This window comes from Haemorhous mexicanus, chromosome 17 (genome assembly GCF_027477595.1).
Source record: "Haemorhous mexicanus isolate bHaeMex1 chromosome 17, bHaeMex1.pri, whole genome shotgun sequence".
Lineage (NCBI taxonomy): Eukaryota > Metazoa > Chordata > Aves > Passeriformes > Fringillidae > Haemorhous > Haemorhous mexicanus.
Window position 1 is genome coordinate 8,295,117 of NC_082357.1, and position 17,207 is coordinate 8,312,323.

Below are 17,207 nucleotides of genomic sequence, written 5' to 3' on the forward strand. Positions count from 1 at the left end.
TGCGACGTGACAAGAGGAAGTGACCTCAACTTGTGCCAGGGAAGCTTTAGATTGGATATTAGGAAGAATTTATTCATGGAAAGTGTTATCAAGCACTGGAACAGCTGCCCAGGGAAGGAGTGGGAGTCACCATCCCTGCAGGGATTTAAAAGCTGTGTAGATGTGGCACTAGAAGACATGGTTTGGTGGTGGACTTGGCAGTGCTGGATTAATGGTTGGGTTTCATGATCCTGAAAGCCTTCTTCTATTTAAATGAACTTGTGTTTCTGTATAAATGCTATTCTTTTTCTTAAAGTAAGTCTGAGAAAAGAAATTGATTTCATGCTTTCACTTAAACGTTAGAATTCTATGTTTTTAAAAAAATATTTCTCCCCTAACTAGAAGTATTTTGTTTGTTTGAAAAATGTTTTGATTTTGGTTTGTGAGTTGTTGTCTGGTGCTGGGGTTTTTTAAACTCCTCTGCTTTCATCGGTGTCTGACAGCTCAAACTCGTTGCAAACTAGACATTTTCATGAAGAGAGAATCACTTTATTCACTCACTGAACAACTTCTTCTAATGAATTAGCTATTCAAACATTTCCCATTGCCGAGCTTCAGAGGTCAGTCAAACTGATACTGACTCCCTGCATGGCCTGGGATAAGTCATTATCTCTGTCTCCTTTCTCTGCAAACCCTGACTGTTAAATAGTTCCTCCCAGAAGAGGTGTGAGAAACAATTAGCTCGTGCTGATAAAATGTTTTGAATACAAAATGTGGTTGATAGGTGCTAAAAGATGCTCCCATCAGTCATCATTAGTGATGCTGTCATTTCCTAGTCTCTGATTTTTGGTTATGTGCTCCACAAGTGGAAAGGAAACAGGACAGACTCAAAAAGTCTACCAGTATTTTTACTCCTGTCTTCAGATGTTTTAATAACCATTCATCATTGATTTTATCTGCTACTGTTCACTTTTGCAAACAGAGATATTTCCATATCCACGGATCTAAAAATTGTGCCCCCCATAAGTTTTCACAGCTGGAGCAAAGGCAGTTCCACCTCACCCATCCCCGATGCAGACAAATATTTTACATGGTCTATTCCTTTTCCTTTATATGATAAATTTTGAATGTGGCAAAGTTATGGGCTGTGTATTTATCTAAGACCATCGAGGGGAGGATCATGGTGGTTAAGAGCTGACACCTGAGCCTGACTCGGACCTTCCCAGGGAGGGTTCAAATGTGTAGAAACTCAAGGGGGAAAAAAAAAAAAAAAAAAGGCAAAATTTGGAGGGATTTGTTTTGTGGCAAAGTTACTTCACTGAAAGAAAGCTCAGGCTGTAGTCAGGTGGTGCTTTCTGCAGAGCAGTGAGGCAGTTCTGGGATACCAAACTGTGATGGTTAATCACAAGGAATGAAGGAAAGCACTGAAGGACTTACTTTTGCTCCTTTGAAACCTGTGTCTGTTTTCTCATGGATATTTAATGGTGTCAGGGTGAAGTGTCTGGTTAATCACTGCTCACAAACCTGTGTAAAACCTCCCTGCACCATCTGAGATAGGGCTTGGACTCTGGCCCAGTGAAGAAGAGATGCCAGTGCAGGTGACTTGGGCACCCCAGAGGCCTCCTAGCTTCTGTCTGCTGCAAACCCCAACACAAGAGTTTTCTGCAGTATGTTGGATTGTAATTGATCTGTGTTTTCATGTAAAAAATGCTTGTCATGCATGGTATGTGACTGTTTAGTAAGATGAGTGTAATTTTTCTCCCCATTTATAGGATGGCTATTTTTCCCACCGACCGAAAGAGAAAATGCGAACAGACAGCAATAATGAAAATTCGGTCCCCAAGGACTTTGAAACTATTGATAACAGTAACTTTGCTCCCAGGACTCAGAGACAAAAACACCAGTCTGAGCTGGTGAAAAAACCCCTTAGCAAACAAAAGGAGCACTTGAGAAAGAAACTGGAAGAGGAAAAGATGAAGGAGAACTTGCTGCTGGGGAAGAACTCCAACGAGGTGGTGCAGTTCACCGATCACCTGGGAAAAAACAGCAGCAACAGCAACAACCTGAAGGAGATTGACAGGTTTCCCACAGAGCATCTTTTACAAAAGCTTGAGATCAGCTCCCCTGAACTGAAATACGACCGACCACCCAAGTGTGAGGTGACGGGCAAGGAGGCCATCTCGGCCATGTCCCGCGCCAAGTCCCAGCAGTGCCGCCAGGAGATCGCGGACGTGTACTGCCAGCACAAGCTTGGGAAGCTGATGCCGGAGCAGGTGACACGTTTCTGTGCCCTGGAGGGTAAGTTGGGAGATGGAGAAGTAAAACACTGTCTTGGGGGAAGCATTCTGTGTGATTGGAATGGCCTTCTGCTGACAGAAATGGCTTTATTGCAGGAATGTGTAATGGACTTGGCCCACGAAAACAAGGGAGGCTTTGAATTCCCTTTGAACAAGGGAATAATGTGGATGTCACAAGATCCCTGGTGGATTCCTGTAGAATTCACTTCCACCAGATTTTTATTGCTCAATGTGATCTAGGTATTCAGCTGCTACTCCTGTTTCTTTTAGTTCTTAATCTACAAACACAGAGAAGCCTAGTCAGAATCTTGCCATGCGGTGCAGCAGTTCTGTGCTTTTTGGTAATCAGAGAACAGCCATTGTGAATTTTGGAGCTTTTTTGGTAACCAATACATGAGTGGCATTGCTGTTATGGCTATTTTTCTGCCAGAGTGGAGTCCTAAGCATTTTGATAACCCAGGTAATTATCAGAAGTATATTTAAAAAAATCCAAAAGCACAGGAAAAAATCCAGTTTTGTGGCTGACTTCTATTTTTAATGTTCTTGAATCAGCAAAAGTTATTTTCAAAATCACTGCTGGAAAGTCAGTTACCTCTGCTGGCCTAAGCCAGGCTTTGATTGTTGCTTTGGTTTCTCCATGCCCTCAGATCACGAGTTACCTCTCAGCTTGCTGTCAGTTTGCATGTCTGAGCTGACCTTTTGCTACTTTTCAAAAAGTGCTTCATGTGCCACTGTTCATCCAGCTATAAGATCTCCATAGAGTAAGATGCCTTTAAAAAACAAAATAGCATTGATCAGTTGATCAAAGTGGGTATTGATCAAGAAGCAGCATTACCCACAGCAGTGTTTGTTTATACAACAGTCCAGCGTCCCCATCCTCTAACTGGCCATGCACAGGAGGATATGCCATGTCTTTGTCCAAGCTCAAAGGCAGAAGGGATTTATAAACTAGAGAATAGGTCTTGCTTTGAGACTATAGAATAACCATGGGGATCCATGGGAACCAGGGGATATTTAGTTCTTTCATTGGGAACATCCTCTAATGGGTTGTTTACTGCACCATCACAAAGCAGTGGTTATGCAGGGTGATTTCAGTGTGCTGGACAGAAGGATAACATTGCTATTACAGAGATTAGGAGGTTAAATTCCCTGTACAGACAGTGAAAAAGAGGAGCTGCCCCAGAGAATGTATCCAAAAAACCACATCTCCCTGTAACAAGATTCTTAGGCTTTTAATTTGGGTGGTGCATCTTACCAGGATGACTGGCCTGAGCACTCTCATTCCCTACCCCAGTGCATCTGTGACTGTTTGTTTTGGTTTTTTATCCTGTCTCTTTTGGTGTTTTTTCTCCCTTTCTTATAATGGTAATACTCCAAATTGTTAAGCTGGGTGGGCAGACACTGGAGACAATTAATGGAGCAGGCAGAAGATGCTGTGTCCAGTGGGAAGAAGGGAAGAGGAACAGTAAAGGCAGCACAAGTTGAAGGGAAGACAAGAGAACAGTAGAGAGCTAAAAATGGAGCAAAAGCAGACATCAGTAACAGGATGAGCATCAGTGAGTACCCCTGAGCACTGCTGAGGTCCCACTGAGGTGTCACTGGTGGAACCCACTGTGATGTCCTTGCCAATTCCTTCCCTCTTCTTCCCCCTTCTTCCCTCAGGGCAGGGCAGTCACTGTGGTCTGTGAGAAAGCTGAGGGAGGCCAGCACCTTGCAGACACTGCCCTACACTTTTGGGATCTAGAAGATGTCTTAGTAGTGGGACCAGTGCTATAAATCTTGTGTAGGTAAATGTATTCCATATAGAAAGATGCAGGTAATGTCCTGGCCAGAGCTGGGAGGTGTGTTGTCATTAGTGGGGGCAGACACTGCAACTGTGCCATTCTGCACACACCCATGGTTCCATGCCCTGCTTGGTAATGTGTCTCCCAGGGATGCAGGGTGACTTTCCAGAAGTTTTAAACAACCGCCGTCCTTAAAAACAGGTTTCTCAATAAATATTTACTGATTCTTTTCTAAATAGAGGATTTATCTCTCATGCCCTGCAGCCAGGATAATAGTGTGGTCATAGAATCAAGAACATTTTACACTTGAAGCCTTTCAGCATATATGTACATATCACATTGGTATAAATGCTTCCATTGTAATGTCAGAGTAAAATTCTCATGGAAACTGGGAGCTACAAATATGTCTAGAAAAATGATGAAAATGTCCAAATGTGATTAATTTAGGAAAAACTCATGTGGTATGGATATATACCACATTAAAATATTAGGTGCATAAAGATTGTGTCTAAAATTTTTAAGTTTGCTGAGCTAGAGTTTCATTTAGTTTTTTATTTTAAGTGGTGACACTTGTTTAAAAAGAATAATTGAGAGACATGTTAGCCTAGCCAGATGGATACATGTGAAAAATGTTGATTTTTCTTTGCCTCAAGGTTATTTCCTCCTGCCTATGCTGACAGCTGAAGTTAACCACTTCAACTGCCAGATTTCCTTGGCAGAAAGTCTGGACATCCTGTGTTCCATACAAGGTTGCTGTGGAGCAGATTTGGGAGCTTTGCTGTGTAGAAGTGGCAGTGCATATGGAAGGGGAGATGAGCTGCTAATACAGGAAGCGCCAGTGCACAAGAAGTTTGGGTCACCAAACCTATGGAGGAGATCCAGACCTTGAAGTAATTTCCCAAATGTTTGAATACAGAACTGTCAAGAGAGACATGGGGGAACCCCAAAACTGAAAGCACCCTGTGCCTACTGGAAGGCCTTTTATGTATATGATTTGGTAGATCCCTTGAATTTTATAGGCCTTTTAAAGATCCATTGTCTGTGTTTCAGTGTGTTGAGGTGCCATATCTCTCCTGCCACTGTAGAACATAAATACTGCTGTTCTTCACTCACAGAGTGACCCCATCCCCCATAAAAGGTGGCTTCAACTCTGTTGGTCCTTGAAAGGAATTGGGCTTGGTTATGGGAGATGTTTGTGAAATACTGGACATCAGCTTTTGGAGATGTAGGACACCCCATTGGTGGGATTGCTGGTAGGGGGAGATGTGGGTAGAGGCACTTCTTGTATTAAAAAAGTGATCTGGTGCTTTTCAGCAGCAGTCAGATATCTGGGGTCTGAGCCTGTGTGTTCAGCATGTGAGTGTTGTTCCCATCGGTTTGGTTTGAACAAAGGTTTCCTGTCTGTTTTCAGCAAAACTGTGAAGTATAAATATTTATGCATTGGAGCAGCACATTCATCCATTATCCCAACACAGAAACGTGTTCCCAGTGCCGTGGTTTCCATTGAGATGTCATCCAGCTTTTAATCCCCTTGGATCTTGTCTCAGCTGATCAAAACCATGACACTGCTAAGTGTAGCTATCAATCATGGACTCCATCCAGCTGGATTGTCATAAATGTTAGTGATACATTCACTTCAGTGCTTATCAACGAGAACAGGATCATACCAGCTGTTACTTTTTAAAGTGCTTTATCGTTTCCAAAGGCAACAGGCAAAGGAAGTTGATTATAAGGATCTTCAGTGATAAAAAGAAGGATTGTTAAAATCAAGAGCATGATGTCCCCTGCCTGACGTGCAGATGTTATTTCCGTGAGGGCTGCAGTTCTCTAAGGGCATGGCTGCTGGAGCAGTAGAACAGGACATGGCACCTTCAGCAGTCACCTGACTTGCAGAGCAGGTGAGCTGGCATTTACCTGCAAGCTGGTCCTAAAAACACGACACAAATGCTATGGCACAGGAGATTGGTGTCAAAGGCTGTAGGTGCAGCCTCACGCAGTCACGGCTGAGAGCAGGGCGAGGGGCAGCTTGCAGGTCTCCCTTGGCTCAGAAGGGGATGTTTGGCCTTTGTAGAAGTGTGTTTTGGGGAAAATGCATTCAGCAAATGTGAGACAGGAAGTGTAGGCTCAGCACAAGATTAGATGAGGAAATAGCAAATCCAGTCCTGTGCCCGTTGAGAAGATGCCCACAGACATCCTTTGGGGAGTTCCTTTTGTCTCAGGTGACATGGTACAGGGATAGCAACCTGTGGACAATGTGGCAGATGTTTCCTTGCTGGGGCCATCTCTGGCCTAGTCCTGCACAGACACTGCTTCTCTGGTGGACCAGACTCCCTTCTGCTCACCAAAGCTGTCAGTGCATGTGGACCAGCTGCCTCCCTTCTTTGTCCATCATCATGCATGGTCCTCCTCTTGTGCAGAGGTACTGGGAAGGAGCAGAAGTTTAAATGAGGATTTTGTCTCTAAATACCCATCACTCTGTACCTAGATAAAATCCCCTTGAACCAAGCACAGGTGAGCTGATCTCACCTATGGGGGTGCCACGTTACCCCCCACAGAATCCATTATTACTGTGGGCAGGAGCACAGTCCTGGAATGGCCACTGTGACCCTGCCCCTGCCCAACAGCAATGGGCAGCACTGCAATTGCAATTGCACAGCTCCACATTTCAACATGATATTGAACCTGTGATTTCTACTTCCTGTCCTCCTGAGGTGAAGAAAAGCCTAGCTGCTGGCCAGTGGCTGGATTCAGTCCCTGAGTTCTCTGTTTTTCACTTCCATGTGGATTGTGGCAGTTTGCAGCTCTGCACCCCTTGCCTTGCAGGGTTGCTGGGTGGACACAGGGCACAATTCCTGCTTGGTCACTGCCACCAGGTCAGGAGTCATCACAGGCACAGTCCCAGGTGGTAGCTGCACCAGGCCTCCTCTGGGCCAGCTTCTCTCAGCTGCCATATCCCCAGGGGAGACTCTGGCCTAATCCTTATCATTAATTACCCAGCTGGCTTTATTCTTGGCCCAGATGATGGCCCTAGATAGACCAAAGTACATAGCAGAGTTTTTTGAGAAGTGTTTTCTAAGATGTAGTTCTAGCAAATGAGAAGTCCCTAGGAAAGCAGAGAGCCTCAATTGATCCTGATTTATTTCCCGTGGGTGTTTTTGTTGTCTTTTCTTAGCTTTTAAATCAAACAGGTTTTCCACTACCTTCATCCTTGTGGGGTAAACCCAACTTACAGTAAAGTAGGAAAATAATTAAACTTCTCTCATTCCAAATAATTTATCAGCACTGAAAGAGTTTTTTGCAGATCAGACTGCCTTCTCCCTGGTTACTTATTGATAATGCTGCTCTGGCACACTGAAGCAAGTGCTTTTAACTTCTTAGAAGCTGCTGGGAAGAAAATTTTCCATTTTATTTTAGAAACACAACCTTTTGGTTTTCAAACTGAGAGAAAAGGGCTCTGGAGCTCTGCTTACTGAGCAACACACAGGTAACAGCAATCTGAATGTCCATAATGTTTTTATCTGACGACTACAAAGCACTCAGCAGAAAGAGGTGTGATTCACAGGACGGGAGAGGAGAAGCCACAAGATGCCAAATACTTTTGGGGTGGAGCAGAGCTGTTCTTCAAGGCATGGAAATGAGAGCATCCTCTACAGAATTTGGGATGGGAGCTGTAATGAAGCAAATAGAGGAAGTCATCTGCTCAATATGCATGTATGCACACAGTGACATATAAATGTGTGGTTTGTTTAGCTTTTAACATTTTGGCAGTGCATTTTTGGACTCACTGGGTTTGATCTACAGATCATTGAACCCCAGATTTGTCTTTTTCTGCTGGTTTGAGGATTCCAAATGACATTGGCTGCTGCTGCTTTCCTGTTAATCTGTTAGTGTGACAGAATCACTGTGGTGAGCTATACACAGTTTAAGGAGCATGTAAGAGCCACTGCACATGCAGCCCAGACAGAATTTTAATTTTCTACACCACAGATGACTCTGGTTGCAGTAAATTTACTGAGAGTAGACTAATTGCAAAATAACCCTAATTGAGTAGTTATCAGCAAACAACATCCTGTGGAACAAAACTGCTTACAATTAATAGCATTTAAGCCATGCACTGGTATTCTGCAGAATGCTAAGATGTAATTACACCGTGTACAGAGATTGTGTTCTGTTCTGCAAACCATGTTTCCAGCACTGCTTTCATTATAAAGGGCTGTTTCAAAATTCAGTACTTGCATTTTAGGCTAAATGAATTTATGAAATAAGTGATGTGTCTCTCCCCTTAACATGTGTGAAGCAGAACCAGCTCTAATAAAACCAGTGAACCTGTGGCACTGTCAGGAGAAAAATGAGTGGTGCTACTGTCTGGTCACGTTAGGCCTGTCTGATCACCTGTGGGTCTGGAGGCTGCAGAATTGGTCCCCAAGAGCAGACTTGCAGAAATCATCTGGCACATGGCATCTCAAGGAAGTGCTGGGAGCAATACATGACACAAGGAGTGGGGGGCAGAAGGGATGGAAAATTTATGGTCAGCAGTCCTAGTTCTCACCAAGCCTCTGTTTTGGAAAATGTTATCATTTTATGGAGCATTAAAGGGGGAGTGTGGGCAAGCGTGGGAGAGGATAATGGCTGAGTATGTCCTTGCTGCAGACCTCCTGGGAAGAGAGTGAGGGTAGCAGAAGCTCAGTGAGTATTTTGATAAAGATTACTGTGTATGTACAGAGATGAAAGAAAAGTACTTAAGTGGTCATTAATGCTTCCCAGTGATCCTGAAATGTGTGGACAGTGTTGGTGGGGAAAGTCAAATACAACTATGGCTAAAGAAAATTCTTCATATGAAGGTATGAGCTGGGGGAGTGGGGAGAAGAATCAGAAAGACCAAGAAACCCAACCCAAAACAAAAGCACCAGGGTGTCAGTGTAACATACTAATTGTGAGCAGGCAGCTTTTAGATTTGCCTTTTAAGCCTAAAATGCCACCAAGGACAATTGGAGCACAGATTCAGCTCTGTCTTTCAAACCATTGCACTTCTCCAAGTACCATTACTTAGCAAATGCTCAGTTTTCATGGGAATCTGCAGCTGATGAACTATTATTTTGAGAATGGGGAAGTGTTATGTTCCAGAAATGCCATGCTAGCTGCAGCTCGAGGCTGCTGCAGTTTAGTTTGAAGCCAGTGGCACTGAGTGTATTACTTTAAAAATAATGGGGGGGAAACTATTGACATTTAATTTCTTCCTCCTGAGCCGAGGCAAAGAATTTTTCTGTTTCGTGGCTTCTTGAAACAAGGCCTTGAATATATACAGAGTTTGTTACTGTATTAAAAATATAATTAAAGGGAATGCACCCTGTTTCAAGAAGGTTTTTAAAAGGGTACATTTCTTTGATGTATTTCGGGAGTCACTGAGCTTTATGAGATCACTGGTTTGTAATGGCTTCCCCTGGAAATGAGGAAGAGTTGTTTAAGAGTTCTAACTCTGAATTAAAATGCCAGCAATCTAGGCAGGAAGCCAATCTTACAGGACATTATTGCCATTTTAAGATTCCAAACCATAATTTGTTTCTGTTGCAAATATTTCTTATGCAGAAGGTAGTTTTAAAACATCCATCTTTTTTCTCCGTGGGTAATCATGACTTCCATAGAAAAACTGAATGACAAGAATCTGTAGCTGAGCAACCTTGAAAAAGATTTTGAAATTGCTCATTGTATATTTAGTCTTCCAAGTAAATGCTTGTCTTTGATAGTTTGAGAGCATGTTAGAAGTGAATAGCCCTGATTCACTGCTCACACTATTTTAATATCCAGCTACCTCACTGATTTATCACTTAGTTGTGTCAAATAATTTACTCCTGATTGGCACCTTTGTAAGGAGGAACAGAGCACTCCCATCTCCCAGTCCCTACTGCTGTCACCATCGGGCTCAGCTGAATGCACTGTAAAGTCTGAAGCATTTTACAGTTTTTACTATAAAATAAGATATTGGTTTAAAGTCCTGGCCCTACTGAAAGGGCCGTGGCAGAAGTCCATCATTTTTCCTCTCTAGCTTTCTCACCACCCCCCAGGGAGGCCAAAGAATTTTTCAGTCCTTTCTTTAAGGGCTTGCTGCAAGCTGAATGATCTCTATCAACTCTTCTGTTCAGTGCTCACCCATTTGTCCTCATCCACAGATGTTACTGTAAAAATGGTGGAAGATTTAAGCCAAAGAGCAAAATTATGCTGCAGGAAAATCATTGTCTAGTGACTCGAACTCTGTGGTCTCTGGAAAATAATTTGCATAGCAATTTTATGTGCTTTCAAATTGTGAAATTTGTAGGATTTCTTCTGAAGGCCTGAATTGCTTTTTGCCTTTTAAAAGAGAACCCTGTGCCTGAGAGCACTGTCCAAAAACTCCCTGAGCTCTGTCAGCCTCGGAGCCCTGACCACCTCCCTGGGGAGGCTGCTCCAGTGCCCAACCACCCTCCGGGTGAAGAACCTTTTCCTAATACCCAACCTGAACTTCCCCCAATAGTCTGCAACGGTTGTAGGTCCTGTCAGGGAGCGCCTCAAAAAGAGCTGTCAGTCAAAAGGCTCTTTTTCTACAAATCTCGTTGGAAGCCTCACTACTCAGCTGAAGTTCAGGGCAGCCCTCAGTGTAACTAGAACATAATTGTTTATATAATTCTCTTTGTTGTAAGGTGATTCTGTCTCTTTTGTGGAGACTTTCTTGCCCAAACTAATGGAAGTGTTTTGTTGAAGTCTTGATTAATTTCTGTAACTCATTACAAGTTGTAAGAGAAACACTTTGCTGGTGAGAATGCACCTTTGTTGGTGTCTGGCTGTAAACAGCAGCTTAAGCAGCCTGGCTGCTTACTCACCTGTGGTTTTAATTGCAAGTGGAGGGTTCCAGGCAGCTGGTGGATATTGCTGTGCAGTGGAGCATTGCAATCCCTGCTCCTCTCAGGCTGAAGCTCTGTGTGTGTTACTGTGCTGCGCAGTTGTGTGGAGCTCGACAGGACTATGACTAAACAGAACCATACATTTTCATGTTCTGCATCTATTTCTGGGCTGTGATTCATTCTGGGCAATTTAGTGAATAGTAGAGAGGAAAAGGGAAGTTCAAAAGAGAAATTTACTGCAATATATCTTTTACCCATTTGTACTTTCCCTTTTGCATGGGACTGGGGTGTAGGTGCTCTGGAAGAGTTTCCCTGTGGCACTGAGCAGGTTTGAGGATCTATCCCCCAAATCATTCTCTCTGTCTGAGACAGTCACTTTCTTTGGCCATTTATTCAAAAGCATGTGAGGAATATACCCCTTACAGAAGGGAAAGTTGGACAGGAGAACCCAGCCTGGCTCATTTGGCCCCCTTGTCAGAGAAACAAAGGGCTAAGGAGAGGTGTGTTTGAGATTAATTGTGAGGAGAGCTACCAAGAGACATTGTGGAAAAGACTTCTGTATAACACACACTGGACTTGCCAAGCCAGAGCAGAGGGGGCTACACAGAGCTGAAGTGGTTTTGTAAACAAATCTATAATTTTTTGCCAGGAGGTGATCACAAAGCCAAGCTTCCTGTGAAGTGGTCAAAGCAAAGTGGGCCAGAAGTGTAACTGATGTAATAAAGTAGCTTTGCTGACCCCTCTTAAGTGATGTCTTACTTCAGTAAATTTATTCTATAACCTTTATCAGTGAACCATAAAATGTCTCTATGCACTTCTACCATCAAAAATTTAAATTCACTGAGAAATAAACAAGACAATTTGGTTCTTATAGGAGCCAGCAAAGATCAAGAGGTAGGGATTCTTGTCTTACCAGTCTGTGGAAATTTATAGTCCAAAGCAAAGCCCATCCATCCAGCACTTGGGAATAAGAGCAGTTGTATGGCAGTTCTGATTCTGAAAATGTTCTACCTTGCAAATCCCTGAAAAGCAAATGAGAAAATCACTTCTGACAGGCTCATGAGGAATATTACAAGGGAGCTCCAGACATCTCTGGCATTCTTAACCTGGTCATCAAAAAGGAAATCTTAGTGAGAAATCCTACTAGATTCAGCTCCATCATTTACAATTGAAAAGGCTTCAGTTAGCACACAAGTCCACTCATTTTTATTTCTCTCAATCATTTCTGGCCATTTGTAGACATAATTTGACAAACATGCAAACATTTGTGTTGTCACGGCATTTGCTTTACATTGCTGCAGCCTGCAAAATTTTAGGAAATAAATCAGAGATGTTAGGGGGCCCCTAATGTGCAAACTTGAAATCACTCAGAAAATTCTACTGAAATCCATTCAAGCAGAAGGATGACTTCAAGAAGAAGAAAAAGGAAAGATGCAATGTGATTGCTCTAGAAGTTATTAAAGAGCTCTAAACTAAGGAGGGGCAGCAGGAATATGCTCCATTACACCATATCATGGGCCAACCAAATAAGCACTAGTAGAAGTTGAGATCTAGACTAATACTGGGGAAACTTGAGTTTTGTTCTTTGATGTGGCCCAGGCTCATTGACAGCTCATGTCATGTTCAGCCCAGGTATTTAACTCCATTTCAAATGCATGCAGAGGAAAAATGGGGGTGGTGATGGTGCAGTTAGTTTGGTATTAATGTGGATTTTAAATCCTGTTTATCAAGAGACTTTGAAATAATTCTGTTAAAAAATAACAAGTTTTTTTTTCTGAGTTCCCCAAAGGAGTTTGCTGAACAAAAGTATCTTTAAGGAAGAAAAATTCTCCCTTTTCTCTCTTTTTCTGTTAGCTATCAGTATGTTTCATGTTTTTGTACCAGACCAAATCTGTTCCCTTTGTTTCAGGGTGCTTAGGAAGGGAACTGTGGTTTTACTTTTCAGATATTTCAAAGCCTGCCTGGTGCTATATTAGTTTCCACAATAAATTTCCCAAGGTAAAGTGACAAACCAGTAATTTTTCATTATGAATCAGCTATCCATGAAAGATTGGATTTAGGTCAAAATTTATTGCCCTATGGAACTGAAGCCAATATTTAACATAATGTCAGCTATCTTGATATTAGAGAATTTTAATGGCTATGCAATTTTATTCAATGATGAAGTTATTTCAGTTGTGTAGTGTATGTCTGGGCAGTTTGATATACAGAACCTTGAGATGAAAATTGGATAAACATGGAAAATGGTGATTGATTGGTGGAAGGTTGCAATAATGTCTGCCTTGATATACCTTTTATTGTTAAATTATTTATCTAATGCAATCTCCTACACTTTTAGTAGTCTTTAAGTTGGCATTAAATCGATGTTTAAGTCTTCACAGTTAGAAAGGCCTCATAACTCAAACTGATAAATATCTTCTAACACATCAGGAGGAATAATAATCCATCTTAATATTGAAAGTAAAAAAAGGTGTTATTCTTTCTATTTTCTATGAATTCCTATCTTTATTCAGATAGTAACTAAATCTAGTGAAGAGTGAATAGGAATGTGAGCTCCTTTCTGCCTTAAAGGCACCAATATTTTGCTTAAAACTAATGCTGGAATTTTATTCAAATAGTAGGAGGCTTTTCAGTTTTTGAGGTGGAGATAGAAAAAAATTATCCTATGGATAAACAGAATCTCCAAATGAGTTTTCAACTTAAAGCATTACAAATATATTTCAACTATGCCTAAAACCATCCAGCTGCAATACCACAGAGGTGCCATCAGTACATCTTCAGTGCTTTGTAATTTGTCCAGAATTCAAGTAGAGTGTGAAAACCTTGCATCATCCCTGAATAATACATTTCAGAGCTGCTGAAATATTTCTCATCATTTGCATAAATCTTGCACAGAAGTAATTGTGATTTGACAGTTTTCTTTTCATTATCTGAGTTGAGAACTGAAACCTGTAATTGTTAGCTGGCCTAAATTGGTGTAGCTTCATTTGGATAAAGCAGTGAAGCAAACCAACCCTGCAGCTTTTCTGAAATGCCATCATCTCCCTTTCGAGCAGCATCTGCCTGTGCTGAGGCAAAACTGAGGAAATCCTACATTTCTTCAGATTAATTGGGTTAAGCTGGACTAGAAATTGTGTAATACTACACATGAGACATTTAGGAACCCCCAAAACTTCCAGCTTCAAAGGGCAGTTTTTGTAGCAGTTCAGGCTCCCTACCTGGGCTTGTTTGTTGCTTTGAACATGGCAGATTTACTTTTATGATTCATAATCATCCATAAAGAAATTCAGCTGTTATTTAAAATGCTCTGTTGGGAGTGCTCAGTAGTTATTAATTAATAATGCATCAGTAAAGCAACAAAAGGGCAGGTAAAGCTGCAGTTAGAACTATTGGCTGGGTCTCTGCTGCCTTCAGAATTGTGGTTATGTCTTGTTTCCCCAGGGTTAGCTCATCCTTGTGACTGGGTTCTCCTCTTCATACTCCAGGCCCTTTCTGTAGAAAATACTGACTGATGCATGAATTTATCCACCATGAAAAGTAAACCAAAATGCTTGTTAGCATTAAGAGTTATAAACTTACTCCTAATATTTTTTTCAGAGACAGAAGCCTGTCAGGGACCTGTGAGAACGAAAAAATCAATCAATAACTTCTTTTAAATGAAGAAAATTTAGGGCTAAGTATAGAAAAAGAAAAAAGCACACTAAAATCTACTTTGAAGTGCTTTTATATATTGCTATAGAGTTTTATAGACTACAGTGCCAGTGAGGATCAGTGCTGTGAATGTCAGTGCAAACCTGGTGTCAGTGGGGTTAGAAATGGACCAACTGAATGTTGCTGCTTTTGAAGAAAAAAGAATGAACTGCTTGGAGATTTCCTGTACTCCCTGCTGGCCCAGAGCTGAGCTCTGTTTGGCAATATTTTTTTGTATTTTTGCTTTCATGCTGATTACCACTTTTGCAATGTGTCCTATTTTTGTGAAGTAATTGGTAATCTGGAAAATTTACTTGGTGTGCAAGATTTAATATTAGGTCCTGCTGTCATGCTGACAATGAATTAGCTTTTTGGACTCTATCATATGTTCTCAGCAGGCACATATGTAATTAAAATGAGCCCATGTTGAGTTTCATATTAACACTCAAATCACCTTTTGCAAAAGGTCTCTGTGTTCTTTTGGGATTATACTCTGGGGCAATGTAATTACAGTGTCAAGTATAATTTTTACCTTTAAATACTTCTTCATTTACAATAATATAAATCTTTTCCATACTGGTTCACCTTTGCATTTATAAAATGATTTTGTTCTAATAAAAATGTTGCCAGCACAGGCATTCTATTTCAGATGTTGTCTTCTACTCTAAGAAAGTTGTGCTATTGAACAGTAAGGATTTGGTGTCAGGAGACATTGGATTAGTTTACATAAAAAGTCATTCCAGAAATTAGGTGTTCTTTCATAAAGTTGGTACTTGCTGTGACAATAGGGGCAGGGTGATCCAGTCTCTTAGAAAAAGGGGGAGAATGAATAGTGTGTGTGTGGATAAACAGTTCACCTTCTAGCAATAGTGTCTTGAGGAATAATATGAAGAGATTTTTCATCATTCTTTTAATGTCAAAATAAAGATAGGGGAAATTAAATTATACTTGAAAGAAATTGCAGCTCAGGTGTTTTTGATTCTTTTAGCCATAATGGAGGGTTGTTAAGGAGACTCTGCATTTTTATAGATCAGGGATTGTTCAGAAGTGGAACATGAGCAGAATTTGGCTCAGACATGCTCATTCTCTTTTGATACTGATTTTACCCTGTCCATTCTCCATTGATTTCAGAGGGGCTGCAGAGTAGGAGATGGACTGAAATGAATTCAGCAGATGAGCTGAATGAAGTTATGTTGTTAGTACTCATTAACTACCTCCTTACCTTAACAAATAATATTTCTTCTTGTCTCAATTACAAATCATCTGTGGGGGGGTTTAGCCTTTAAGCTGTGAGGAGGCTGAGGTGCTGATGGCAGAGCCTCCCAGGAGTGTGTGCAGAGCAGCTGCTGCAGTGAGAGCAGACCTTGCTGGAGACCTCGATGGTTCTGGCTCTCTGGTGCTGGGGTTGCTCCTCTCTGTGCTGAGCTGCTGCCTTGGGGTCCCTGCTGGCCCTACCCCTCAGTTTGTTACAGAGCTGTTCCTGCACCAAACCTGCTGGGGCTTTGTCCTGCCTCCCTCCCTGAGGTGCTGGGTGTCCGAGGGCTGTGAGCAGCTGCCCTGGCTGTGCAGGTCATGGCAGCTCTGAGCACCCGACAGCCAGGGAGCCTTTGGGTTGTTACTGCCATCCTCTGCCAACATTTCTTGTTTTTCCTGGGCTTTTTTTTAAATAAACATGTCATTTTACAATCTGTAAGATGCTCCTTGCGTTTCACACGTTTTCATCTCCTAAATTAGGTTTACTTAGCAGTTTTGCAGCCAGTTGATGATTTTCATGCCCTACTGTACCATAAAAGCCAAGTTGTGAATGAATTTGTTTGGGGCTCTGTCATTTTAGAGGAGGAGGAACTGAATTACATCTCAACACAAGTTGTTTGAGTTTTTTTATTTTTCTCTTTTAAGCTTCCCTTTGTGATAGAGATGATCAAATAACTTGTGTATGAATGAGAAATGGCAGGAGGAAAACCCAGATATGGGAAACCAATACTGCTGGGTTACATCTAGACCTTCAAAGCAGTTTTTAGCACTTGCTTTACCTAATTAAAATGCATGACAACTTGGATGTGTGCCCTGCCTCGCAGTGTGCTGCATCTTTAAGCCATTCCTGGAGATCCACACTAATGCATAGCTCACTTCTGCCAGGCTCCCCAGATTCAGAGGGGTGGGATGAGCTGTGCACGAGCAGAGGCTCCCTGTGCCAAGGCCCTGCTCAAACCCTGCCAGCACACAGGCAGCAGTGCTGGGAAGCAGGATCAGTCCCAGCTGCAGGAAATGGGAAGTGCCTGGGGCCAAATTTAGTACCTCTGGCTGCTGACGTGAAATGAAGTTGCAGAATGGGAAGGGAGGCTCTGAGGGGCAGAGTTAAGATAATTTTAGAAATTATCTCCATTATTATTTTTGTCTGTAAAAAGTCAGCATGAATTTTTTTGTTTCAGATGATGCACAGATACTGGTCTTGTGTATTATAGAGAAGACCCTTCTCCAAGTTACTGTTTAAGCAGCTCCCTGACATCCAAGGGCATCACAGACTTGTTAAAATCTGAGAGAAATTTATAACTCATTTATAAATTATGGTATTATTGCAA

General features: G+C 41.8%; 1 protein-coding gene across 4 annotated transcripts in view; it reads left to right on the plus strand.

Annotated features, from left to right (window-relative positions):
* The window catches only part of XYLT1 (xylosyltransferase 1), a 178,841-nt gene that overhangs the window by 86,161 nt on the left and 75,473 nt on the right, over nt 1-17,207 (plus strand). For all 4 annotated transcript variants that reach the window (XM_059861518.1, XM_059861520.1, XM_059861517.1 and 1 more), the window contains one exon: nt 1,752-2,277. In XM_059861518.1, the coding sequence (XP_059717501.1) occupies nt 1,752-2,277 (526 nt within the window). The remainder of the gene's footprint in view (nt 1-1,751; nt 2,278-17,207) is intronic.